At 35.9% G+C, this 26827-nt stretch overlaps 1 protein-coding gene across 14 annotated transcripts in view; it reads left to right on the top strand.

The window, feature by feature from the left end:
* The window catches only part of NRG1 (neuregulin 1), a 208684-nt gene extending 186478 nt beyond the window's left edge, over positions 1-22206 (top strand). For 4 of the 14 annotated variants that reach the window (XM_060183011.1, XM_016185243.2, XM_060183044.1 and 1 more), the window contains 7 exons: positions 1496-1554; positions 8405-8428; positions 12995-13097; positions 15090-15216; positions 17895-18025; positions 18784-18990; positions 21402-22206. In XM_060183011.1, the coding sequence (XP_060038994.1) occupies positions 1496-1554; positions 8405-8428; positions 12995-13097; positions 15090-15216; positions 17895-18025; positions 18784-18990; positions 21402-22053 (1303 nt within the window). In that variant the 3' untranslated portion in view covers positions 22054-22206. Of the gene's footprint in view, positions 1-870; positions 939-1495; positions 1555-8404; positions 8429-12994; positions 13098-15089; positions 15217-17894; positions 18026-18783; positions 18991-20876; positions 21019-21401 lie in introns of those variants that run through there. The other 10 variants (XM_060183017.1, XM_060183002.1, XM_060182989.1 and 7 more) reach the window with 6 other exon arrangements.
* Positions 22207-26827: the final 4621 nt, after the last annotated feature.

The raw sequence follows: 26827 nt of genomic DNA, 5'->3' as shown, positions 1-26827 counted from the left end.
ATTTGTAATAGTTTTAGTATCTTAAAACAAAAACAAGAAAGATAAATTTTTGTCTCAGTGACAACTAGAGTTTGAAAGTGCTGGCTTTACATTGCAATTACCCCTCCCAATCTATAGTTTCACTGATGGGTTCAGCATGAAAATTTTATACAGGCATAAGCTATTGTGAAAGATCACTTTAACACAGCTTACTTCACAGTATTTTGTTTGCTATCAATCTCTTACTATGCCTAATCTAAAACTTCATTATAGTTCTATATAAGAAGAAAAAAGTGTAGCTGGGGGTCAGGCAGTGGCACACCTGTTTGAGCACACATATTACAATGTGTAAGCCCCAGGTTCAATCCCCCAGTTCCCACCTGCAGGGGAAAAGCTTCACACACTGTGAGGCAGTGCTACAGGTGTCCCTCTCCATGTATCTATACAATAAATATAAAGAAGAAGAAATGTAATTTTCATAGGGTTTGGTGCTATCTGCCATTTCGGGTATTTCTCAGTGACATCAAAAAGAAAGAATTATGGCTGGAACTATAACCAGTGTTTTAACATAGAATTAATCATCAGTAGCAATTAAGGAAATCTTAAAGAGAAAATTTTTAACTGCCCAGGCTTTATCACCCCTGTTCAACTTCATTTTATTTAAATGTCAGTTAATGTATCTTTTGAAGACTGAAGAAAACAACAAAAAAAATGTATACCATACCCCAATTTCATGGGGTATGGTTTTCTAAACGTTTTGTCTTTTCCTTTTCATCATGGTCAGTCACCAGGTCACTTGTAGGACTCTCCATATCCCCTAGGAGGAAAATTACCAGTCTGAAAGTTCAGTGTCTTTAGCATTCTATTGCTTATCACATTTTTGCCCTCTAGGTGCCAACCTGGATTCACTGGAGCAAGATGTACTGAGAATGTGCCCATGAAAGTCCAAAACCAAGAAAGTATGTTAAAATAATCTGAAATTTGCTTTCTCCCCCAAACTACAGCAACAATCACTGCCACTTGGTGCTTTTTCAACTCAGTTGCAACTGGTTCCTTTTGTTCTAATTATAGTTTAACTACTCAGGGCATAAACACATAGAATATGACCCTGTTTGCCTGTCTTTCAGTATGATCCGCAAAGGTCATAAATTGGAAAGAATCACCTGCCAGATTAGCCAGGGATGCTGGCATGCATGGCAGACAAGTCAACGACAAAAGAATTTTCTTCCAGTGTTTGACCAAAGTTATCAAATAGAAAACATAAAGTGACTGCCTTTGCAAGAAAGCAGTCACTTGAGATGCTAGAATATGTGCTTCATACCTTCCGCCCAAGATTTTAACATTCTGGGAGAAATGCCAGAGTCTGCAAGCTATAACTATGACAAAGATCCAGTTCCTGAGAGTGAACTCGCCAAGTTCAAGTCAAATGACACTGAAGGAGCTTCTTTCTAGCATATATTCACCTCTTCTCTTTTTCTCTGTTTTTTCTACCATTGTTTTTTGTTTCTTCTCTCAGGTGCCCAAATGAGTTTACTGGTGATCGTTGCCAAAACTACGTAATGGCCAGCTTCTACAGTACGTCCACTCCCTTTCTGTCTCTGCCTGAATAGGAGCATGCTCAGTCGGTGCTGCTTTCTTGTTGCTGCATCTCCCCTCAGATTCCACCTAGAGCTAGATGTGTTTTACCAGGTCTAACATTGACTGCCTCTGCCTGTCGCATGAAAATATTAACAAAAGCAATTGTATTACTTCTTCTGTTTGTGACTAGTTGGCTCTCAGATACTAATAGGTGTGTGAAGCTCCAGATGTTTCTGAAAATGATATTGAATAATGTGATAGTCAATATCAAGCAGTGCAATTATAATAAAGACATTTAAAAGTCTCAATTTTTATTGATAAAATAAAATCATTTCACTGAAGAGTACATCTTCTTTATAAAATGAGAATATTCTGAAGTTGTTGCTAAGTTGTGACCACTATGCATTTGAAATGATGGTAAGTTAATTTTGATTCAGAATGTGTCATTTTAACAAATAAACATAATAAAAAGAGTTCAGATGTTTTTCTTCATTAACCAAACAGTTTGCATTTAGGTGTTAGAAAAAAAAACACTGAGTAGAAAAATTGAAAACAAACATTTCAGACAGATGAGATAGCCTATTTATTTATACTACTTAAGAAACAAGTGATTCAGTATGAACTTAAACACTTAAAAAAAACACTCCTGTATGTTAGGGGGTTTTTTATGTATAAACTTAGGAGACAATAGTTATATCAAAGCATTACTTATTTAGAAATACTACATTTCACCTCTTTATATCTTTAATGCAAAGCTGACAATTTTTGATTGGATCTTTTGTCTTACCATAATAATGGATCTGTGCTTTCAAAGCATTGTATTTTACATGAATTCCATATAGTTAACAATTTGAATAATTGTTCGAATTTTTTTTTCTTAAAGACCCTATTGTGAATTTATGGTGTGCAAGTGATAACATCAATATTATAATTGCTCATCTCTGCCATTGTAGCATACAGACACAAAGCTGTTTCTATTAAAACTTTATTTACACAACAGGAAATTGACTATATTTGCCAACCACTGATTTAGAGTGACAGTCAGTTGCACACCTGGAGAAATATTTCATGTGACTGTTTTTTCCTGGCTTCATTTAATTTTTTTTATTGTCTTTATTTGCTTAGTGGATAGAGACAGCCAGAAATTGAGAGACGAGGGGAGACAGAGAGGGATAAAGACAGAGAGACACCTTCACCACTCATGAAGCTTTCTCCCCTGCAGGTAGAGGTCTGGGGCTTGATCCCAGGTCTTTGTACATTGTAACATGTGCACCCAACCAAGTGTGCCATCGCCTGGCCCCTTTATGTGACTTTTTATATTGTAAATTCACATAACACAACAGACAGTTCATCTGTCTGCTCATATATTATCATAAAAGAATCAGAGACTTTCCTTATTTGGAGGCATTCAACAAATAAGATTATTTTCTTCACTTTTAACAGCCATGGAATAATAAATTCTATAGAGAAATAAATGATTTATGGATATACTAGATCTATAATCAAACACTTATTTGGTGAGGTGTATTTAGTATGTTTTATAAAAGCTACATGTCAAAATTTATGTTCTCTACCATCTCATGCAGTGAAATACTGGTTAATCGTCATAGCAAAATTTTCTTTTTTAAAGTTTTTTTTATCTTTATTTACTGATTGGATAGAGGCAGTCAGGAATCCAGAGGGAAGGGAGTGATAGAGAGGGAGAGAGATAGCGACACCTGCAACACTGCCTCACCACTTGTGAAGCTTTCCCCCTGCAGGTGAGGACCAAGGGCTCGAACCTGGGTCCTTGCACACTGTGCATTCAACCAGGTGCGCCACCACCTGCCCCCCTGATCATTACAAAATTTTCAAATACAGTCTTCACAACCTCTAATAATGTATATTTTTGGACAGACTTTTGTGTAGCTATAAATAACAATTTTTAAAAGTAGATAATAAAAAACATAGATTTTTATTTAACATAATTAAATAGTCCTGTTAAATGTCTGTATTAAAATAAGACATTCAAGAAAATATACAATAAGATTATATTAGAATTTAATAAAAAATCTTGTATTACACTAGTCTTTTGTGTTATGGAATTTTATACTATTTTGAAGACCATGTTCAGTCACTATAAAGTATTAAAATGAAAACAGTTCCAAAAATAACAATGCAGTTAGATCTGACAGTAATAACCAGATCTAATGTTCTCAGGTTCTCCTCTAGACCATTTTTTCTTGCATTTAAAAGTAGCTATTTTACATTTAATCACTGGGTGATTCTTTAAACAAATTCTTTAGTAAACTGTCAGTGGAACTGTTGGAAGACATCTATAAAAGCAAAAATATTTAACGTGATTTATCAAAGATTGAAAGGAAACACATCTATGAATGTAATCTGTAGTGGCTGCATTGTGCTACTTCATGTCTAGAAGTGAGAGCTTTCAATCACAAACTGTCTCAAAGTTGTCTTGCCCAGAGTTAATTTTCTAACAACTGTCTTTCAAACTCTCTAATTTTATTTCTGCAAGCCTCCACATAGAAGGCTGAAAGATATACCTTTGCCTCCTTAAGAATTTTCTGTTCCAAAGAACAATGAAAGCTACACAAAGGATAGTGTTGCCACAGCAGTTATATTTAAAGTTGGCTTTATTCATAAAGTATGAAAAGTAGGGCATTTAAGAAGAAATGATATCCCCCAACTTCAAGTACAAACATTTTTCACCTTACCAAATTATATTTTCACTTGAAGGTATAATTTTCTAAGGGAATTTTCAAAATGCATAATACATAGCTTACACTATTGGGATTTGATGCATTTTTCTGGTCAGCATGTCCTGTTGGCATTTATTGATTTTTAAAAATCAATTTTAAATATAGAAGGAAAATGTGTATATTTTATATAACTTTTTACAAGTATCAATTTGTTAAATAAGATTTATTTTTAGTACTTCTAGGAGAATATTGTCAAGACCTGCTATCACAGAATTCTCCTTGTAAATAATTGTGTGTGCGTGTGTTTGTGTCCAGGAACATCCACAGTTTTTGTGGAGTGATTTTTATAGAGAGATATAGACATAACTTTAACATTTCAAAGCAATATGGAGCAAGTAAGTGAAATATAGACTAGTATATAATAAAAAATAATTATAAAACAACCCAAATTGTTTAAAGATAATTTTAGAAATTTTCAGGACATTCTCAAAATGGACTGAACAGATATCTTTAAGCATTCAAACATATAAACAACTGTTTTGAACTATATGTTAACAAGCATAACTTGTGCTTATTTCTAAATGCTTTAAAGCCTGTTGACATTATTTATCAAGCAAATCTTGCAGAGAATGGATATAAAGGCACATTCAGTCTAAGAAAAAATTATAAGCTCCAACTTACTGCGAGATTTTATTGTGTGTGTTTATGAGTGTGAACATGAACACTTGGGAGTAGTGGGAAGTCTTCAATTACATTTTGAAATGCTCAGTACCAGTAAATATTGGGATATGTGGGTGAAAAAAAGTACCCACATTTGTAAAGGTAAGTTGAAAATTAAAAGTCAGACAGTGAATTAGTTTATGTATAATTAGCACTGACAGAATCACTTTTAAAATATCAGAGACACAGAAATCAAGAACACACACACAGACACACACACACACATATATATATATTTGACATTATTTGTATAAGGAAACCCAAGATATTAGTGAAATCTGGATATCTTCAATTTTTAACAGAATCCACACTTGCATGACTACATAATTTTGGTAAAAAGATTTGATTGTAATATAATGAAATTAAAATTCTAAATTAACCTGCAGGTTAATCAGTTTTCTTCAGACAATTATAAAGTCCTAAATCAAAGACTTCATGAGTCAATATTTAATAGTTTTTTTAAGACTCTGGGATTTAAATTAATCTTTACATTGCTTATTGCACAACAGGAAATCACATGTAGAAAAAGAAACTAAATTGTTTACAGTAACCTTTGTGTTTCTGAATTATTAATTTAATTTGAAAAAATGTAGTGTCTAGGCAGAAGTTCAATAGGAAGCATATGATGGGTAATGAGACTAGGCCAACATTAGATTAAATAGAACAGATAGAAAGTAATAACCTTTTCATAAAATAAAAAGTGTTTGTGTGTTCTGCTTTTCTTGACCCACAATGAAAGAAATATGGCCACCAGTAGTAAAAATAAATTAGAGCAGTATTTGCTCCAAGTCTTGAATGAGCGATGCATGTTTTCTCTGCTTGTTTCCTTGTTAGAGTCAAAAGAGATTCCATTTTTAAGTACCAATTTCCCTTTGAATTATTTGAAATTGGAGCTGTCTGATATGAATGACTTCCCATGAAATGAAATTATATAGTTAAGCTCACAGACTTACCTATAAAATTGTAAATGCAGTAATATGTATGCATGGGCATGCTACTAATTTTATTGAAGACTTAACCAAGCTTTCTATGCAACTAATCTATATCATTAGCAGTGTTCATGTAGGCATGAAATAATGGCCCTCTGGAAAGAGTTCTGCAACTATCTCTTGATTTTAACCCTTAAATGACTACTGATTGGTAGAAAGAAAAGGCAAGAAAGGGAGGGAGGTCCTAGGGAAAAGAATCAAACCACACCATCATAGAAATTAGTAAGAAAAATTGCTTACAAAAAAATTGTCTTAATATTGCTTCTCATGAAAGAGTGTACCTTGAATTTCCAAATATTTATATTAAGATAACAAACTGAGGGGAAAAAAGTCAATTTGTCAAGCTGAGTATTGCACAAAGTCAAAATTAATTTGTATGGATTTGAATGTGTTATCTTGCTTTGAACATTATGCAGCCAAATTAAGCCTAAATCCTCTGTCCTTTAATTTATGAAATATTCAGGTTATTTTCTTGAGTACCCTGAGACAAAGACAGAGGTAACTGTTACATACTTTGCATAATCACTATTCAATACTCTGTTTGATATATATCATACAAATCTTTCATTTCCTTAAGAGATGGAAAGCTTTTAACCTAATTCATATATATATATACATTTATATATGCATGCATACATATATATAATCCGTGCATGCATCCATCCCAGGAGCTTTCAGATTTCCTACTTTCCTAGTCACAAAATTAGTCAAAAGTAAGCCTATATAGAATAAGTAGCACAAGGTGAACCTCCAGATCTATCTCTACTCCAACCTAGTACCTTATTTGTGCCCCCCTTATTCCACAAGAGTGACCCTGCAAGGCTGTGTTAGTATTTTAAGCATTTTGTCAATGAGAAATTAACTTGTCCAAAATCATTACACAGACAGATGGCAAAAGCAGGACCTGAAGCCAAGACTTCTTCTACCCACTTGCCTCCTAGTTTTCCTTCTCCATAATAGGCATTTTCTCGCCCAATTTGTTTGCATACCCAAAAGGAACACCTTTTTAGCACTTAAGATATAATTCTGACACCTTTTTTGGTCACCTTGGTATCACTTTCATCAGACAATCACTTTACATTTTGTCCCCCTCTCACCTACAACTCTACTCTGCCTTCACGAAATAAGGATACTTTTTTCTGTGAGAGAGATATATTGAGAGAGAAGAAGTTTGGGGGAGAGACAGCTTCACAGCTTGTGAAGCGCCACCCCTGCAGGTGGGAACCCAGGGGCCCAAACCTGGATCCTTGTGTGGGTCCTTGTGCTTAACCCAGCATGATTCCTGAAATAAGGAATTCTGAAAAATCCCCGCATGATGACACTCAGATAACCATTTTTTTGTTTCAAAAAATTAAATATCATTTCTGGAGGTTTGTTTTTATTTTTGTTTGCTTAATTGTTTTTTCAGTTTTGCCCCATTTCCTCTATTGCTCATTTCACACTGTGGTTTCTGCAGGCTGAGAGTACCACTGCTCTCAGATCTGTGAAGATTTCAGGGTGTAGGCTCCCCTCCCCCTGAGCAACCCTGCAGGCCCTCTAAGGGTCTGTGCCCCTTGGCTCTTATCTAAGCATCAAAATTCAGCACCATAGAGTGATCAGCTAATTGGCTGTTATCTGCATAGTTATAAATTAAAATTAACAGAGACCCCAAACATTGTGTCCTTCTACTTATTTTTACTTTTACTTTTTTTTTTAGTTTAAAAAGGGTGAGCTCTTGAGTGTTATTTTATGCCACACAAAAGGCTATGAAAAATATAAACAAACAAATAAAAAAATAGAAGTATGTCCTTGGTGCTCCAGTACTCTGTCTGACTTTTGAGGCAAAAGCATTTGTTACCTCCTGTGTAAGAACATGTAATACAAGTTGTGAGAAAGTAGAAAGTTAGGAAAAGAGATGTTTTTTAAAAAAGCAGAACAACAAAGGATATTAGAGCATAACTATCTGCAAGTTATGAGAAATACAAATCTAGCTTGATAAAATTATGAGATCAAATTACTAATTGTCTTGGCTTCTCCTAAATTTGCCATGTTTCTGTATATCTTTGAGCAAAAAGAAAAAGAAAAAAAGGTGAAGTCACTGAAATGTTGCTTCTACCTTAGAAAAAAGGCAGTGAAATTCAGATGCCTTTTCTGATTATGATTATATGCCTCTATTTCTAAACAATGAAGGACACATACCTCTACAACTTCTCCCTCAGTATGGTCTTTTAAGGGTTAATAAAGATAGTGCGCTGGTATTTGCACACCTTTGGAAAATAAAATTTCCCTGTGTGAACTCTAGGAGGCATACCTGAGCACTGCTTCATTAACAGCCCTGGTCAATGTGCACGCACAAAAAGCTGCAATAGTCATGTGTAATGTGTTTTGGAGTGCAGTGTATTGCTCTTTTCTGAAACTTTTTCCCTTTCTTTTTTTGTTATCAACTTTCTGCATTGGCAGAGCATCTTGGGATTGAATTTATGGGTATGGACCAATCATCATTCCTCTTAGCCTGCAGAATTTAGAGCCTCTGAGCTGAAATCTTTTTTTCCCTTTCCTTCTCTTTACCTTTCCAGTTCCTGACTAATATCCTTTTTCTCTAGAAGGGATCATACAGCCATAACAATGATTTCTCTGCTTTTAATCTATGATTACTTAGATGTACTAAGTGCAGCAGTTTTTAGATTCCCAAGCTCCCTTTAGAATTAAAATTCTAAATGTTGGGGTAAGTTGGAGTGGTGAGTGAGGGCTGCAGAGAAATCAAAGCAGAGTCCAAAAATCAACTGAAGTTTTAAATGCATCATCCTGAAGATACATATTGTGAGATGATGGGAATTTGGCATATGTAAAATCTTTAGTATAGTAGTAACACAAGAATCCCTTTCACTGCAACGCAATATTACATCCAAAGACTTGAATAACTGATTTTCTAGGGACTTCCAAGCACTATTCTAATTTCCGTTATCCTATGGGCAAGGAAACAGAAAAGAAATTAAGCTTGTGCTAGTTTAGTTGGACATTCTAGCACTAGTAGAGTTAAATTTGAGTCACTAAAATTTTCCAGGCAAGTAATCATACGGAACTCTTCATACTGTAAACAAAATACCTCTTATAAGCATGTGAATTTGACACTTCTTTCAAAGGCCTTCTGCCAATGTTAGGTGTAAAGGCCAGTCTCAGGAGACAGGAGAAAGGATACTTTTCCTAGAGGCTTCTCCAAGCAGGCTATAGACTTCGTGAATACTCTGTACAGCCTTGGAACATGGCAGTGGACAGTGTTCTGACTAATAGAATCTAAGCCCTATTTAGCTCATTTAAATGACATCACACAGCTTCTTCTTGCTTTGGGAATATAACATTATAGTCTACACCTACTGCTCTTTGCAGATTTGTGGAGAATGAGACTGTTGCAGGCTCTAGAAGCTAAAAGGAAGAAATTCAGTTAAACACTCAGTATCTTAAGAAATTCCAGGGGACAACTATGCATTTGATGAGGGAAAAAACCCACATTTATGTTTGCAGTCTTAATGCACATCAGAGAACATCTCTGAAGAGTGAAAAGCACGACAGGATTCACTAATCATTCTATTTGCATGTTGTCATTACAAAATAGGATTATATACTCAGGTTACTTCCCTGGGGATCAAAATTTTCCTACTACTAGAAAGACACGTTGGTCTTTTATAAAAGGATGAAAATAAATATCATCATCCCTTTCCCTATCTTCCTCACTTTATCACTATAGATTCTGACTACATAATTTAATACTTCTATGTCTAACAATGAATTCAAACAAAGGCAATTTCAGGAATATGACTTCTCCCTTAAGAAGACTTTAAGCCTTAGTAAAGACACAGTGTGTTGTATAGCTCTTAAAAGCTAGTCTACTAGGAATTTCACAGACTCAGGTGGCCAGTATACTAAGCAGAATTTTTCAGCCTTAAGGAAAAATCAAATCTTAAAGGTCAATTAAAATTTTAAAAAGACATCTCTTTTTCTTGGCCTGGCCAGATCAGGCTAAAAAATGGACTTGATCTGATACACTTCAATGCATCCAGCCAAGCCATAGGGTAAAGACTCAGAAGTATTCCAATTCATTAAGGTAGCTCTGCCAAATAGACTGACAGATTCATTCTTTCAATGCTGCCTCTAATTTGCTTTTGCCCTATTGACCCTGTTACAGTAGGGAAGAAGATCCCTTTGTTTATATTATTCATCAAGTATTTCTCTCTTAACACATCCATATTATGAGGGCATCTGATCTAGTAACATATGGAAAAATCAAATATAAACTCAGAGGAGATATACTTACTGTACTAAGTAAATGCTGGTGTGAACACAGAGTCTGACTCCCACATCTTTATTCTGTGGGATTTTATGTTCACTGGCTTATCCTGCTTGTCCTTTAACCTTTGGCCTTTATTGAGCTTCCTTTTAATTACATAACTGATTTCACTGGGAAACATGTGTCTTTCTATATAACATACGAAGAACAGGTGAGTTTTCCTACACTACTTGTTCAAAATCCAGTTCAATCTAGTTTCTGATTAACAACCACCAAAAAATTGAGAGGCCACATGATGCCTTTCCTTTCACTAGTTTTTGTGTATAAGTCCCATCTCTGTACTCTGTAGAAACACTTTACTGTCTTCTTTTCTAGAGACAGAATGTTAAGATGTCAGCAATACTGTTTTAAACTTTTAAAAGTAGAAAAACTTTAAGTTAGAAGGCACAGTATAGCAGGGTATTCATTTTTTGGCAGCAACATTTTTACATGCCTGTTACTTTAGCAGCCTGTCAAAACACAAGGAGGTCTGCTCTGCGTCCCAGGTCCCCTGGAGAAAAAAGTGAATGGTGTGACACCCCTGCTTCTTAGATATACAAGCCACACACTGACCCAGATGCCAGGTCCTAGGGGAGGCTCCAGTGGCATCTGCTCACAGATTAGCACCTCATAAAATCTGATCCCTGGCCTATAGTTGGAGTGTTGGTGGGGGAATTGGGGGAGGTGCAGAAATGAGGAGAGGCAGGAATCACAAGCAAGTAATATACATGCACTCACATTCCACATCCTTTCTTGACTTTTGATGCGCCCAAATATGTGACACCTCTCTGTCTCCTGGTGCACTGTCTCACCACAACTGCACCAGCTGCTTTGCTTTTGCTTTTTTTTTAATTGTGGCTTCCACGTGCCCACCAGCCTAGGTTAGGAGTTATGCTGTATGGGATAACCCTTCCAACTTTGCATCTACCTTGTCTTCCTACCCCACCCAGCACTTCCTCCTTCTGATTTCCTTTTATTTATTTTTCCTCCCTTAGTATCAGGCATGCTGTGCCAGGGACTTCAGATGACTCCTTCTCTTTTAACCTTGTTATCCCTTGTACCTGACTTCCTCCCTCTCTCAGTCATTCTGTCAGCCTGTCTGTCCTTTTTCGTTTGTTTTTCCTTCCTAATTCCAACTCTTTTGGTTTGTTTTTGTATAATCTCTGTGGCATTCTAGTCTTTTACCCACTGACTTCTATTCTCCTCCTGTTAATAATCAGTGCTATATTAATTGATTTGACAATGTTCCTGACCTGTTAATTGGAATTTGATTACCATGGGCTTGGCTTGTAGGAAATGTTTTGTTTAATGATAAGGTCTACTGTATCACAGAAATTAAAATGCACTTTTTCATTTCAAGAAAATTTCCTGTTAACTGGCATTTTTCAATATAGAATAGATGTGATTATTGAAATAAAAATGGAAAATGTCATTAATATTTCAAATTGATATCCAGATATGAGACCTTTGCGTATCCATTTCTAGCTTGTCACCAGATTATTAATCAGAATATCAAGAACAGCATACACTATTTATTCTTCATTGGTTGAGCTCTTTCTTAGTGATTTATTTATTTATTTATTTATTTACAATCGCATTGCTCACTTCTGGCTTCTGAATGTACTGGAGCCTGGAAACTCTGTAACCTGGGCATGCAAATCTTTTCAATAACCATTATAAGATATCCTGGGCCTTCTTGATGAATTTTTTAATATCTCCCAATAAATACACTTAGACTGGATGGAAGATCAGTTCCTAAGGGATGAAGCTCACCAGTAAATGAAACACTTTTGTTAATAACTTGACTTGCAATATGTATGATTAAGTTATGTCTCCCAAACTGACTTGCAAATAGATTTCCATGACTAAGAGATTTACAGCAGTAACTTTAATTCAATGTTTTGAGCATGACACTTCCTTAATGAGACCTATATGTGTTAGCCAGTTTGCCAAGTTGGTTGATAGAGGAATGTGTAATCTGCTTTAAATAATGCCTGATTTGTGCATATAGTTTCTTTATACAAATACATTAGGTCTCTAAGTACAAGTGATAAAGAATGAATAATGATCCACTAAAGAACAAATCTTTATCCTGGTGCAGAACTACTTTACCTACCACATTTATTTCTCTGATACAGTGCCAGGCTATTCCATATCATTTATGACCACAATCTATCATTAAGTCATAGAAATCCTGTCTTAATTTTCAATTGCAAGCTACCAGTCAAGCTCATGTGTGCAAATGTCTGAGTTTTATTTATTTTGTTTATTAAGTTAGAAATGTTTCTTTGTAAAGACCACTGGAATATAAAGTAACTGGGAAATAAGAAGGTGGGGTGGAGGAGGGAGATAGGATGGGAGAGGCAACTCCTTTTATAAAATTGATTCCTGTTGTCTTTGCAAGAGAATCTATAAGTTAAAAACAAGACAAGTAATAACTTTTAATCAATGTTTATGATTTGTCAACTTAGTTGATATATTTCTATATCATGATATTAATTTCTAGTATAATATTGTATAAATACACATGGCCCCAGGTGGCTTTAATGTTTATGTTCATAGTATAGTGCAGAATGTGCTGCACTTTAAGTATGTCTCCAAATGTAATGAATAGTTATGTATTTTCTTGTGAATATGGACAATGCCATATAGCATGCCAACTTTTTAGTTGTAAACCCTGGCAGGTATAAAGGACCTCTGGTGACATCTGCTCTATCCCTTTCCAGAAGCAGAGGAGCTCTACCAGAAGAGAGTGCTAACCATCACTGGCATCTGCATCGCCCTGCTTGTGGTCGGCATCATGTGTGTGGTGGCCTACTGCAAAACCAAGTAAACCTTCCTCTTCCATGCCATCTGTCTTTTTAGTGCACAGACGGCTTAGCCATCAAAGACTTTATAGAAACCAGGCTCCCCAACCTAGTCTGGGGGAAAAAAAGGAAAGGGTGATATTATAGTCAGGGAAGCTCTTCTCTTACCATTTTTTTTCCTTGACGCAATCTATTACAAGGACCTTTTCTAATCATAAACACAAGAAAGCTTGCCAATCTGTGTACTAGAGTTCAGAAGACTTCTGACAAATGATCACAACCTTGTGACTGCAGAAGGGACTGGGGGTGGGGGGTGGGGGGGGTGCCGCAGGATTGTATAGGAGCGTGTGTGTGTGTGTGTGTGTGTGTGTGTGTGTGTGTGTGTGTGTGTGTGTGCGTGCGCATGTAAATATACACACCACTTCCTAAGAGGAGAATGATGGCTACCAAAATGAACCATTATTATATCACTGCTGAGGATACACACAAATTTTACTTAGACTTAAGAAATGAAGGAAAGATTTAATGGTGTTTAAAGTGTATTTTTTGGAATGTTATGGTAACTATTTCTCAAGTCCAGCCAATTAATTTTCCAGTTCAATTGCTCTCAAAGTGTGAGATAAGCAAAAGGAATCACATGGGAGGAAAATAAGCAAAAATTGCTTTGAAAGAATAAAATAAAATATTAAACTTGATTTTTGTTCACTTTGTTTATCCCTTGAAATTTGGTTCTTGTTAACAAAAACAATGATAATATACTCTGAGTCCTCTTTAATCTTCTCTGTTCTTTACTTCAAGTAAATGCGCATCTATATTTTCAATATATAAAATATACATCTATATATTTAATATATATTCAAATATAACATCTAGACTTCAAGTCTGAAAAAAGTAACCATTTTGTTTCGTTTTGTTGTTTTATCACATAATACTCTTTTGCTAAAACTAGTTATAGGAATATTATAGTGGTATGAATGTTGCTTTGAAAAGCAAAAACAATAGGATTTTATGTTTAAAAAATCAGGATATAGATGCTGTTTTATTAATATTTTGAAATTCATTGTTTTACCAGAACAGAATAGGTATGAGAGAAAAACATTTATAGAATCTGAGTCTTACTAAAATATAGCGATAAACACTACTTAGTTATATAAAGTATAAATTATTAGGATCATGTTACAGTCATATCAGTCTATTGGCAAATTATGTACCTATCTTCACTCACAACACATATACATGCACAAATGCTATATATAATGTACAGATTCAATACTAATTACATATTCATTCTTTTTAAGATAGTGCCAGGGAAATGAAAACAAGGCTTATACATGCAAAGCTGAGTCATCTCCCTGGCCACTCTAACTGCATTTTCTTAAGAAACACACAGGAAAAATTATAAATGAAATCAGCTTATTAACTCAATACAAATTGGTACCTGAGACAAATGGCCATCTGTAAGGCTTAGTCAAAGATTGATTGATTAAGAAACTGATGTTGTAGCCAAATGTCAACTTGACTAATCTTGTTTTTTCTCTTATTCCTTGGTTATCTGATTAAATTTCTGTAAGATTTCCATCCAGGTTCTTAAGTCCATTTGTTTAAAATATGTAATATTACTTCTACCCATAGGAAGATATAAAGATGAGCAGCAAACTCTTTTCCCTTCCATTAACCTGTTGGTAGGGTGATTGACTACACTAAAAAAAAAAATAAATAAAAATAGATAATAGAAAAAAAAGTAATGGAATGGGCAGTAGAACACCTGGTTGAGTATGCACACTACTATGCACAGGATGTGGATTCAAACCCCTGCTCCCCACCTGTGTGTGGGCGGGGGGGGGGGGGGGGGGGAAGCTTCACAAGTGGTGAAGCAATACTGCAGGTGTCTAGTTCTCTCTCCCTGTCTCCCACCCCTCTCCCTCTCTCAATTTCTCTTTATCTGATTGATTAAATAAATAAATAAATACTTTTTTAAAAGGAAAAAAAAAGATGTTTCTTTTTTCACAACCAGGAAACAAAGGAAAAAGCTTCATGACCGGCTACGGCAGAGTCTTCGGTCTGAACGAAACAACATGGTGAACATAGCTAATGGACCTCACCATCCAAATCCACCTCCCGAGAATGTTCAGCTGGTGAATGTACGTTGACTCTGGCCAGTATAAAAGCTAAGCATCTCTACTCAGCTCATGCATCTTGATGTTTATTTTCAAAAGCTCTTAGACTCTTTTTTCTAAAGTTCCTCAGCTACCATTAATCACCATAGCTTCCAGGAACCTAAGATTTTGCTAGGAGAAAATAAAGGGAATGTTTTTATAAGTGTATTTGGTTACTGTAAAACCAACACATTTCCTTTTATAAAGTGTTCACTAAAGGGTTGGAATAATAATGTTGAGGTTGTTCTACAGGAAAATCATAACTGGAAAAAGAGAGAAAGAAAAATGCAAAGGCAAATAGTAAAAGTAATGTTACAAAAGCAAGAAGTGTTTTATATTTTTATAATTTAAAAATGACGGGCATTCTAGTCTACAAATGATTAATATCAAAAAGTAAGGTGAAGGATTTAGAGTTATCTTAACTTTAGGCATTTCATAGTGCCTGAGTATTTACTAATTCTGATGTACAAAGAAAGAAAACATAGAAAGGTCAAGTAACTTATCAAACTCACTTCTCAGTAGCACAACTATAAGAATTTAATGTTATCTTATTTCCTGACTCTGTATGATGGCAATCCCTCAAAATGAAATATGTTGTTAGCCATTCAGATATTTTGTTTAGAAACTTTGCTAAGTACTCAGCTCTTAGAAATAATGAAGTCACAGAATATCAGATTCTGGAGTCTTAGTACATCATCTTTATATCCCATTCTACAGATAAAAGTCACAACTGTACTCAGCTTTTCTAACTTCTAGAGTATTACTCTTCCCATTCTACCATTAATCTTCCTGTTTCCTTCATTTCTCTCTAGTGTTCAACTTTTCATAGAGAGTGCTTATACAGTAGAACTGTCTTTTATTCTATAGGAAAGATGTATTTTATGATCATACTGTGTTGCTTTCCTCCAATTGCCAGCATTTATTAGAATGTCCAGCATAATTGGTAAATGCATCATAAATAGCCTATCTCAATGCAAATTACCATATATGGAGGCAGGATTCCAATTATGACTCAAAATGTTTGACTTGGGCATTATAATGTCTTTCTAAACCCTATTTTTCATTATGAAAACAGACCAAAAAAATACCTACTTTGAGAACTACTGTGAGTACTAAACAAGATAATCTACATAAAACACTTAGCTCAGTGACATTTTCTGAGCACTCAATAATTGTTAAATGCTATTCTAATTAGGTTCACTGCATTTACATTGTCTTCAAGAAGCAAGAGTAAAAGGGTACAGACTAGAAACCACACATTATGTATAAACACTGCTGTCTTTTCTGTAAAACAGGGTAGCTATTCTTCCCCCATAAAACCCATATGTAGGGGCCAGGTGGTGGTGGTGCATCTAATTGAAAGCACATGTTATATTGTGCAAGGACCCAGGTTCGAGCCCCTGGTTCCCCACCTGCAGGGGGAAAGCTTTGTGAGTGGTAAATCAGCGCTACAGGTATCTCTCTGTCTCTCTCCCTATCACCCTCTACCCTCTTGATTTCTGACTGTCTCTATCCAATAAATAAAGATTTTAAAAAACAACCACATGTAATAACTTCACTTGAAAAACAAATTAGAGATTCAGGCATAATTCAAGCTGTTTGTTGGACTTAAAAGAATACATGCATTCTTTAGCGCTCATAACCAGTCAGATTTTAAAATGTTTTATTTTATGTCCCACTCCTTACTTTTCCTGTTATTTAACTCAAGCCTGAATATACTCTTAACAGTTAAAACAAAAGTGGACCTTTTTCACTGGCAGGTCATAATAATATTTACTATGATTTAAGCACAAAAATAAAATAAAATCTACTTATTCTAAATATAAGGGCCTTTGTGTATTATATGTATCATCAAGATATTACTTGACAACTGCTGTCATTCTTTCAAATCTGTCAGTAGTTTTGTTAGTTCAACTTTCAACAGCAAGTTGAAGATTTCACTGGTTTCATTGGGCAGCATGGGTACTCAGAAACTGAAAATGAAAGGTTTTTTTTTTTAAAAAAAAATTATTTATTTTCCCTTTTGTTGCCCTTATTTACCATTGTTGTGGTTATTGATGTCATTGTTGTTGGATAGGACAGAGAGAAGTGAAGAGAGGAGGGGAAGACAGAGAGGGGTAGAGAAAGATAAACACCTACAGACCTGCTTCACTGCTTGTGAAGTGACTCCCTTGCAGGTGGGGAGCTGGGGGCTCGAACCGGGATCCTTACTCCGGTCCTTGCGCTTTGTGCCACCACCCAAATCCCCCCACTTTATTTTTAACTCTTCTACTAATCTTAAAGTTAAAAAAAGTTTTTATTAAATATCTGTTAGTCTGTGACTTGGAAAAAAACACCGCAAAAATAATGAGTATTAGACAAATTTTGGTGTTTAATTCTATCCATACTACTGACTAGAATGAAAATAGACTAAGTAGGTCTGTTCCTGATTAAATGCAGTTGTGATTACATGTGGATAAGACCTACATTGCACACACACTCAAAGAGTAATCCATTAATCGTATCTATCTAAAAGGCCATGGTAGTTAGCAAATAATTTTCCATCTGGTCAATGAAAAAAACTAGAATTTGTTGTGTAGGACTTGTACTAAGATAGATATTTTGCATGCAACAGAGTTATTTGTGTTTCATGAAATTCAAGTTGTATCTCTTTATTTATCCAGCAATACGTATCTAAAAATGTCATCTCTAGTGAGCATATTGTTGAAAGAGAAGCGGAGACCTCTTTTTCCACAAGTCACTATACCTCTACAGCTCATCACTCCACTACTGTCACCCAGACTCCTAGTCACAGGTATGAGAAGTTTAAAAAAACTATCTGACATTACTTCTTAAATGAATTTTTGCATATAGCTTTTTACTGTTACTGGGTAACTAAGGAACAAGGAGACACTAGCATTGATGTATAATATAATGTATGGTTTAAGATAAAAACAGACTTTGGATAGCCAGACTCTATATCTAAATTGTTGTATAAGTTTAAGCCTTAATTTTTCCATTGCCCCCACATCTCCACATAGAAAATTATTTCTTTATAGGTCTTTTGTCCCCTATTTTAGGGATTGACTTTACTCACTGAATTGCTATACTGGGAGTAATTAGTCTTAGATGCTTTGCAATATTAGAAGCTGGCTTCTTCCAGTGACTGAACTGAATTTAGAAATTTAGAGTTAATTAAAGTACTAAACCTAATATTCTCAAATGCCCTGCTGATTTATTTCTGAGTGCATTCTACCAAGATCAACACTAGTCTTTCAACTATAGATCAAGGGACACCTAAAACACGCAAGAACCTAAGTTCTAAGAATACTTATTAAGTACATAGGAGCATTTGATAAATGTGTTGAGTGGGTGAACAAATATATAAGCTGTATCCTTAAAAAGAACATAGAAATCAAGATTCATTTTATAGTACCTTCACAGTTCTGCGACAAGTAATATCACAGTGAAATACTGTGGCACCAATAACTTAACTATTTATCAGACCACTAACTTTAATTTCTGTCTTGTATATAATTAAAAATGTCTTTACCTTCCTCATTTCCCCTCTAGCTGGAGCAATGGACACACTGAAAGCATCATTTCAGAAAATCACTCTGTTATCATGATGTCATCAGTAGAAAACAGTAGGCACAGCAGCCCAACTGGGGGCCCAAGAGGACGTCTTAATGGCATGGGAGGCCCTCGTGAATGTAACAGCTTCCTCAGGCATGCCAGAGAAACCCCTGACTCCTACAGAGATTCTCCTCATAGTGAAAGGTAAAACTGAAGGGCAAAGCTACTGCAGAGGAGAAAGAACCCCAGTAAGAGAATTCCCGTGACACCTGCGGTCTTACCTAAGGAAACCTACTCTAATGAGAATAAGGGGCAACAGTTGCCTGTTCTAGGAGTGTTCCTAGTTGATGAAGTCATCTTTTTGTTTGACTGAACTCATTTCTTCTGAGCTTCTCGCATCGTCCCAGTGGCTGACAGGCAACAGACTCTTAAAGAGCGGGCATGATTTGATGTGGAAGGTGCAGCAAACTTGGAATTCCTAGTTCTGACCATAGGCTCAGACCCACTTGGGATCTCAGTTTTTCTCAGCTGTAACTTTAGAGAGATTGCATCAATGGTTGATAAGGACCCTTCTATAATTCCAGTTTGCCAGTTATCCAAACTCTGGCCATCCTGGCCTCATGTTCCTATGCACTAACTCTGTCTTCCCTTCCAGCCTCAGTTAAATAAAATCAAGGGCTATGTCACTGCTGATTGTCATGGGGAACAACTGCTTGCGTTCCACCATGTAGTATCCCTTTTATGAAACTATAAGAAGGGATTAATAAATAAATCTTTTATATGCTGCGTCTGGCAGTCTTCACAGGTGATTTTTGAAAGTAGATACTGCCTTTTATATGGCTCTTTACTTTAGAGTGTAATGGCTTTCTTCTTCTGGGGGGCATTGGGTTGGGTTGGGGAGTTACAGCAAAAGAAATTTTGATAGACTGATTGCTCATGAACTGATCACTCAGGAAGCACTTGCAACAAAGAATAACCATTCTGGGCTTGCAGGCCATATGGAACTTACTTATTATTACTTCTACAAGGTCTTTTTTCCAAAATGGTATTTCAGAGATTTATGAAAGTAGAGGTCTCTCTGTAACACATCTATGAAAAAATAGGCATGGCTTAAAATTGTTTTAAGACTTTAGTCTTAAATCTATACAATTATACCTTTATTAAGAAATTTGTCTTAATTTCTCCTCTTTGAAACCGGAAAAAGAGGACAAAGACAAAGTTTTTCTTCATCTCTATATGTGGTGTTTATCTTAAAAGGTTGTCATTTCTTTGTTATAGTAGGATGCCACATATACCACAAATGTTACCCAGGACTGAAAATTATACCTGCATTAAGAACTCACAGAGAGAAAAGATGAATCACTCTTATGTATTGGTCAAATTTAAATTAGTATTTCTCAGAAAGTTTAAGTATCCCCAAAGCAAGAAGCCTGAAATCTCCAGCCCCAAGTATTTCAATCTCTAGGCACATTCCCAGTTTAGATACCGCTAGGTCTCACATCCATAGGACTCTGAATCATGACTAAGGAGCAGAAAAAGTTGAAAGGCTTTCTGTTCCTGTTAGAGTTTAGATGAGTGTCCTGTGTCATCACAGGTCATGTCAAATTAAACTCTGTGAATGTTAATGTGAAGAAAGGAGTCATTCAGTGCTATGAATTGGCAACATTTTTATCAAAAGCTGAGAAATGTGACTCTGAATAAGCCACATATTCCCAAATGTAAAGTCAGATCTTCTTATTCTGGGTGTAGAAGTATGATAAAAACAATGCACTCAATGTCTTGATGACAAGATTCACTGAACCTTATCAGACATAACATGGTATAAGGTGACATGGTACAAGCAATACTTGAGCAATAAAGGAAGATAAGCCAGAGACTGGTGCAGTTGTTGTTGGTTTTGGAAGAGAAGTAAACCAGAGATTTGACTTAAGTATGAAGCCAACATACGGTTCTTTCATACCTTGGTCAGTGGGATGTATTAAATGAAATGTTTATTAGTAGCACTTTATGGAAAAATAAAACACAGAAATGTTTTAACACTGTGATCAGGAATATATCTAAGTTACTATGCTCTTTTTTTTTTTTATAAGACATAACCTTATAGCTGAGCTAAGGAGAAACAAGGCACACAGATCCAAATGCATGCAGATCCAGCTATCAGCAACTCATCTTAGATCTTCCTCCATTCCCCATTTGGGCTTCATTCTCTAAGATCCCTTGGCCTTTAGGAAGGTATAGTATTTAAGAAATACTTCCTCCCCTACCAAACCCCTGAGCCTTGGTTTTCACAAACTGACAGGTTCCCAGGATCTAGTGCCGTCCTGTCTTGACTCACATGCTGTAGTTTTAAATCGTGATAAAATGGAAAAGTCCCAAAGCTTTGATGAGCTAGGCAATTTAGCTGATCTTTGCATGCACTTCATTTGAGAAGACTCTTGCCTTCATAATTTTAGATTCCAAGGGTACTGAATATCCTAGTGTAAATATCAAAAGATATACAATGATTAGAAATTCTTTGCTTTCTGATTATATATCATGACTTCTGTCCCTTAACCCTCCCTGCTATATGCTTCTTATTCCACCACACTTATGCAGGGTATTCTGTGCTCATACAGGTATGTATCAGCAATGACCACCCCGGCTCGTATGTCACCCGTAGATTTCCACACGCCAAGCTCCCCCAAATCGCCCCAATCGGATATGTCTCCACCTGTGTCCAGTACGACGGTGTCTATGCCCTCCATGGCAGTCAGCCCCTTCATGGAAGAAGAGAGACCTCTGCTTGTCGTGACACCACCCAGATTGCGGGAAAAGTACGACCACCACCCTCAGCAGTTCAACTCCTTCCACCACAACCCCGTGCATGAGAACAACAGCCTTCCCCCTAGCCCTTTGAGGATAGTGGAGGATGAGGAGTATGAAACCACCCAGGAGTATGAGTCAGCTCATGAGCCTGTTAAGAAACTCACCAATAGCCGGCGGGCCAAAAGAACCAAGCCCAATGGCCACATTGCCAACAGGTTGGAAATGGACAACAACACAAGCGCTGAGAGCAGTAACTCAGAGAGTGAAACAGAAGATGAAAGAATAGGTGAAGATACACCTTTCCTGGGCATACAGAACCCCCTGGCAGCCAGTCTTGAGGCAACTTCTGCCTTCCGTCTGGCTGAGAGCAGGACTAACCCAGCAGCCCGCTTCTCTACACAAGAAGATATGCAGGCCAGGCTGTCTAGTGTAATTGCTAACCAAGATCCCATTGCTGTATAAAACCTAAATAAAACACATAGATTCACCTGTAAAACTTTATTTTATATAATAAAGTATTCCACCTTAAATTAAACAATTTATTTTATTTTAGCAGTTCTGCAAATAGAAAACAGGAAAAAAAAACTTTTATAAATTAAATATATGTATGTAAAATGTGTTATGTGCCATATGTAGCAGTTTTTTACAGTATTTCAAAATGAGAAAGATATCAATGGTGCCTTTATGTTATGTTACGTCGAGAGCAAGTTTTGTACAGTTGCCGTGATTGCTTTTTCACAGTATTTCAGCAAAACCTCCATATATTCCGTTTTTGCTGGCTTCTTGTGCATTGCATTATGGTGTTGACTGGATATATGATTTGCAAAACTTGCAACTGTCCCTCTGTTTTCTTATAGTAGCACCCAATCAGTATGTCTTGTAATAGCACATCCACCCCAATACTCCTCTTTTGTATGAAGTTTTGTTTTGCTTTCCGTATATGACATGAGTCGTGTCTACTCTGCCAGCCAACGGTTCGCTTCAATTGGGTTCTGAGATGACAGTAGATCCAACAGCATGCTACTATTATTAATAGCAGGAAATTGCATTAAGTAATGTTCAATATTAGGAAGAAAGTAATCCTGTGACTTAAAAACTACAGCTTGCTCTCACTAAAAGGAGCTATCCTTTATTTTAATTTATTTTGATTGACAAAAAAAGTTTTCAAGATAGCATAGAAAATGGGTTCTGCCTTGCAATCAGAATAAATCTGTTTTCCCTAAAGGGATGGTATAGCAGCTTATTCTAATTAAAGAGCAAACCATGGCTTGAAAAGGTGCAATCATTCTGCTGACTTTGGAGCTAGCGTTTAGTTTTATCTTCTCAGACCAAGAAGTGTATCTCGCAAGATCCCAGCTTAAATAGCACTCGCAGTGGGTTGTCAGAAATACTTACTGAGTAGCATGTGCCTGCATACAATGTGATAACTTACCATAAAGAAACATTTTCAACTTAGATTGTGTAGAAGGAGTAAATAAACAGAAGGCACAGGGGAAGAACAGCAGTCTAATATGGTTATTTATTTATTTTTTATCTGTTTTGTTGAACACTCCACCCTCATTTTTCCCCTTGTTTTTCAACTTTGCCTTGATTAAGTCATAGTGACACATGAATGTTTTGTCAGGAATGGTCAACGTGCACGTGACATCTGCTTAGTTCATCAGGAAATGCGAATAGCATTGGGAAAATTGCACCTTTACTCACAGAATTGACCTGCAAACTGTGTACTGACCCTTCGATTGGCAGCTTGTATCACCTATTTTCCCCTTTTACTTTACTGTCATACAAAGGACTAAGATTGGTCTAAAAATGAATGTTCTTATGATTATAAATCTAAGGCAGGCATATGTGTAATAACATTTGAAATAACTGCTAATTCAGGAAAATAAGATAATTTTAAAGTGCAGTCACTCTCACTGATCACTGTCAAATCAGACTAGAGGTTTACTTAGGTTCCAAGTGGTCTCCCACAAGCCATCATGAAAAAAAAAACAAAAAAAAACAGGAAACAAGTTATGAAGGTTTAAAAATATCAGACATAGAGTCAAGGAGAGTAGTTGTTTCTTGTTTTCTGGTGAACTAAATTTATTATTATTGTTATTTTACCAAATCTATCTTAAAATTAAAGGGGAAAAGTGACATACAAGTATAGGTCTTAGGGTGGGCATAAGTTGTGTCAGTAAATCTACATGTTTCTACAATCCACAGAGATGCCTGTCTACAGATCTCTGAAGTTATCCTTACTATCAGGGCTTCCAAGCCATGCTGCATTGTTCACACTGCATTATTCACTATATTGCCTGTGTCCAACAGTGTCTTCACTTGCTTTTAAACGTACTCTGAGGTATCTCTGCTAGTCTTCAAGGGTTGCACTATTTTTTTTTTAATTCTGTAGAAATGAATGAGCTCATGGTAGTAGGAAGAGGATAGTAATTCAAAGAGATTCTCTGCATTAATATATATGTATATATACATACACACACACACACACACACACACACACACACACACACACACACACACACACACACATATATATATATATATATATATATATATATATATATATATATTTGAAGGTTTTGATTCAGTCTTAGACTACTTCATTATAGAAAGTCCAGCCATAAATGAGTCTTAGGATTTTATTTTTGCTTTAAATTCTGCAGGCATTATGGTGTTTTAATATCCCATTTCTGAAGAATTTCAGAAGTAAATAAAATAAATCTTCTGTCTTAAGTAGTGAAAAATTTTTCTCTGTGAAAATTGCTATAAATTTTCAAGTTGCAAATAGAGATAAATATTTATAAGAGAAAGTTTAATTTCCAACTGGATTCTGATTATTCAGTGAAATAGCATATTAGTTGAGTATGTTTCTATCTGTAGAACAAGAGCTTCTCTTCATTAAACTCCTCAGGACCACCTGCTGAAGATCCTATATTTGTGTTCACAGGGACTACTCTGTGATGTTTAATCACCATATGACTCTTATTTCTGCTTGGAAACTCAGGCAGTTAAGTGGTGATTCAAAGAAGAAACTTAATCCTATGTTTTTGGCCTGAGAAAAAGCTCTTGTTGGTTTTTAGATAGTGAACATTGCCCAGAAGCTTGACAGCAACTTTGTTTTCCAAATATCAAATCCATCCCACTGAGAGATAATGAAGTTCATAGTATATGCAAAATTCTATTCCCTCACTCAAGATTCCTTTTCTGGCCACTCTTCCTTCTTGCCTAGTCTGACTTCTTTTCTCAAGAGTGCCTGGACAGTCTCATGCTTTCTACAATGTGGCACTCTGTCTGGGTGTTTGTGAATGTGCCCCCAAACAGAAGCCTGCTGTATTTTTCTAGCTTGCTTGTGACTGTCTTGATATGGGTGGCATTTATCCAGGATAACCTGCTTGGTAGCTATTCCTCTTTGTGGCCTAGACTTAAAAGTTGTATGGTTCACATTGGTGAAAGTAAAGACCTGGTTCGAGATTTGAGTACTGGCTACCTCTTACCAGCCAGAGATTTCTGTCTGCAAAGGCCTATGAAACACTGCAGAGAAGTACAGACAAAAGGAAACGGCCACATACCACAAGTTCTATTATATATTATTTTTTGTAAATACACATTGTACATTACTTGGATGTGATCCTACGTCATTTAATGTCTTTATGAGTTAATGCCAGTTTTTTCACTCTCTCAACTTAGATTATGTAACATTGTAAATAATATAATGTCCTTTATTATTTATATTTAAACATCTAACAGTTGTTTTTGTATAAGATAAATGTCAAAAATGATTTTTTTGTTTTTCTTTGCTTTAAAATTATGTATTTTTTTCTTTTTTTAATAATTTATTGTTCAGGAGAAAGAGTGTATATGTAATTGAAATTATTTGAAGAATGCACATTTGAAGCCCGTGAGGTACTGATAAAGAATTTATTATCCAAGATACTAGGAATAAGCAATTGTGATTTATTTAAAGTTTTGTTCATTTACCATGAAAGACATACTGCAATAAAAAAAAATGCTACTCTGTGGAGACCCAGGAGTGTTGCTCAGCAGACTAATGTTTCAGTCTGTTAGACCAGCACCTATCATTGTCCTACAGCAGTTGTACTCATTTAGGAATGTATTTGATGAACTCTATGCTCATCCTTGCCTGTTCATTGCTTCTGCCACACTGCCTATAATTAGATCATTTTCTGTCTGTTAATTCTGCTTACCACTGTACTCATTGCTGAAGGGGCCATAACCAAGCAATATGATGGTCTCCGGCCCTCTCTCACACTCACAGAGTAACATATCAAATAAGACACTACAGGGCATCATGCCTGGGTCCTATTTGATACCATGTTTTATAGTGACAGTAAGAAGCTTCTTCAGACTAACAGAAATGTCAAAGTAATGATCTCAGACAGTCAAGGAGGTAAAATTTATCATGATTCAAATCATCTGATGGCCAGTATGACCGAAAAAGTGGCCAGTCAGAAGCTGGACATGCCCATTTATTTTTCAGTAGGCCCATAATTTGTTGATTCACAGCTGTAAGAGAGAAGATAAGGCTAAATTGGGTTCTTTCCCTTAATCCTATCAATAAATCTAACTAAATGTCACCTTACTGCTCAGGGAGGGGCCTATGCATGAGAAACTTCCCACATTCTAAGACTTAGAGAAATGAGGATATTATGTTTCTTAATGAAATTAGCCTAAATAAAAGCCATATTTTATCAAATAGATATTTGCATGAAAGGTACTTTTGATATATTTAAGTCATTTTATTCATTATTCATTATTCCTGATAGGCTATCAACTTCTAAAGCATAGGAGTAGAGGTCAGCAATTTTTGGGGGGAGCACAGTTCCCTCTTTTTGGGCTTGAAGGTATCCTGAGACATGCCATTAGAGTCTCTTCATACATGCACATGATTTCTATAATCTACTACTAGGTCCCCTAGTGTCATTTCTAAAATAATATGGATGCTGAGGATATTAAATTTGTGGCCTTTGACTGTGCTAGTTTTTACTATTTATACTACTGACTTTTCAGAACTACTCAGAACCTCCTGTTTGTGTCAACTTTGTTTTATACACACACACACTCCTAGTACACACTGTCCTGAAGCCATACATTCTTTCAGTTGTCTAATCCAATCAGTCAACCACTCATTAAATCAAAAAGTCCATAGAATATTTAAAAAGAAAAGACAGTCATTTCCCTATGTCTTCATGCTTATGATAAGACTTTGCTCATC

This window comes from Erinaceus europaeus, chromosome 2 (assembly GCF_950295315.1).
Source record: "Erinaceus europaeus chromosome 2, mEriEur2.1, whole genome shotgun sequence".
Taxonomy (NCBI): Eukaryota; Metazoa; Chordata; class Mammalia; order Eulipotyphla; family Erinaceidae; genus Erinaceus; species Erinaceus europaeus.
The sequence above is the reverse complement of the archived record's forward strand: the minus strand, read 5'-3'. Positions and strand labels throughout refer to the sequence as shown.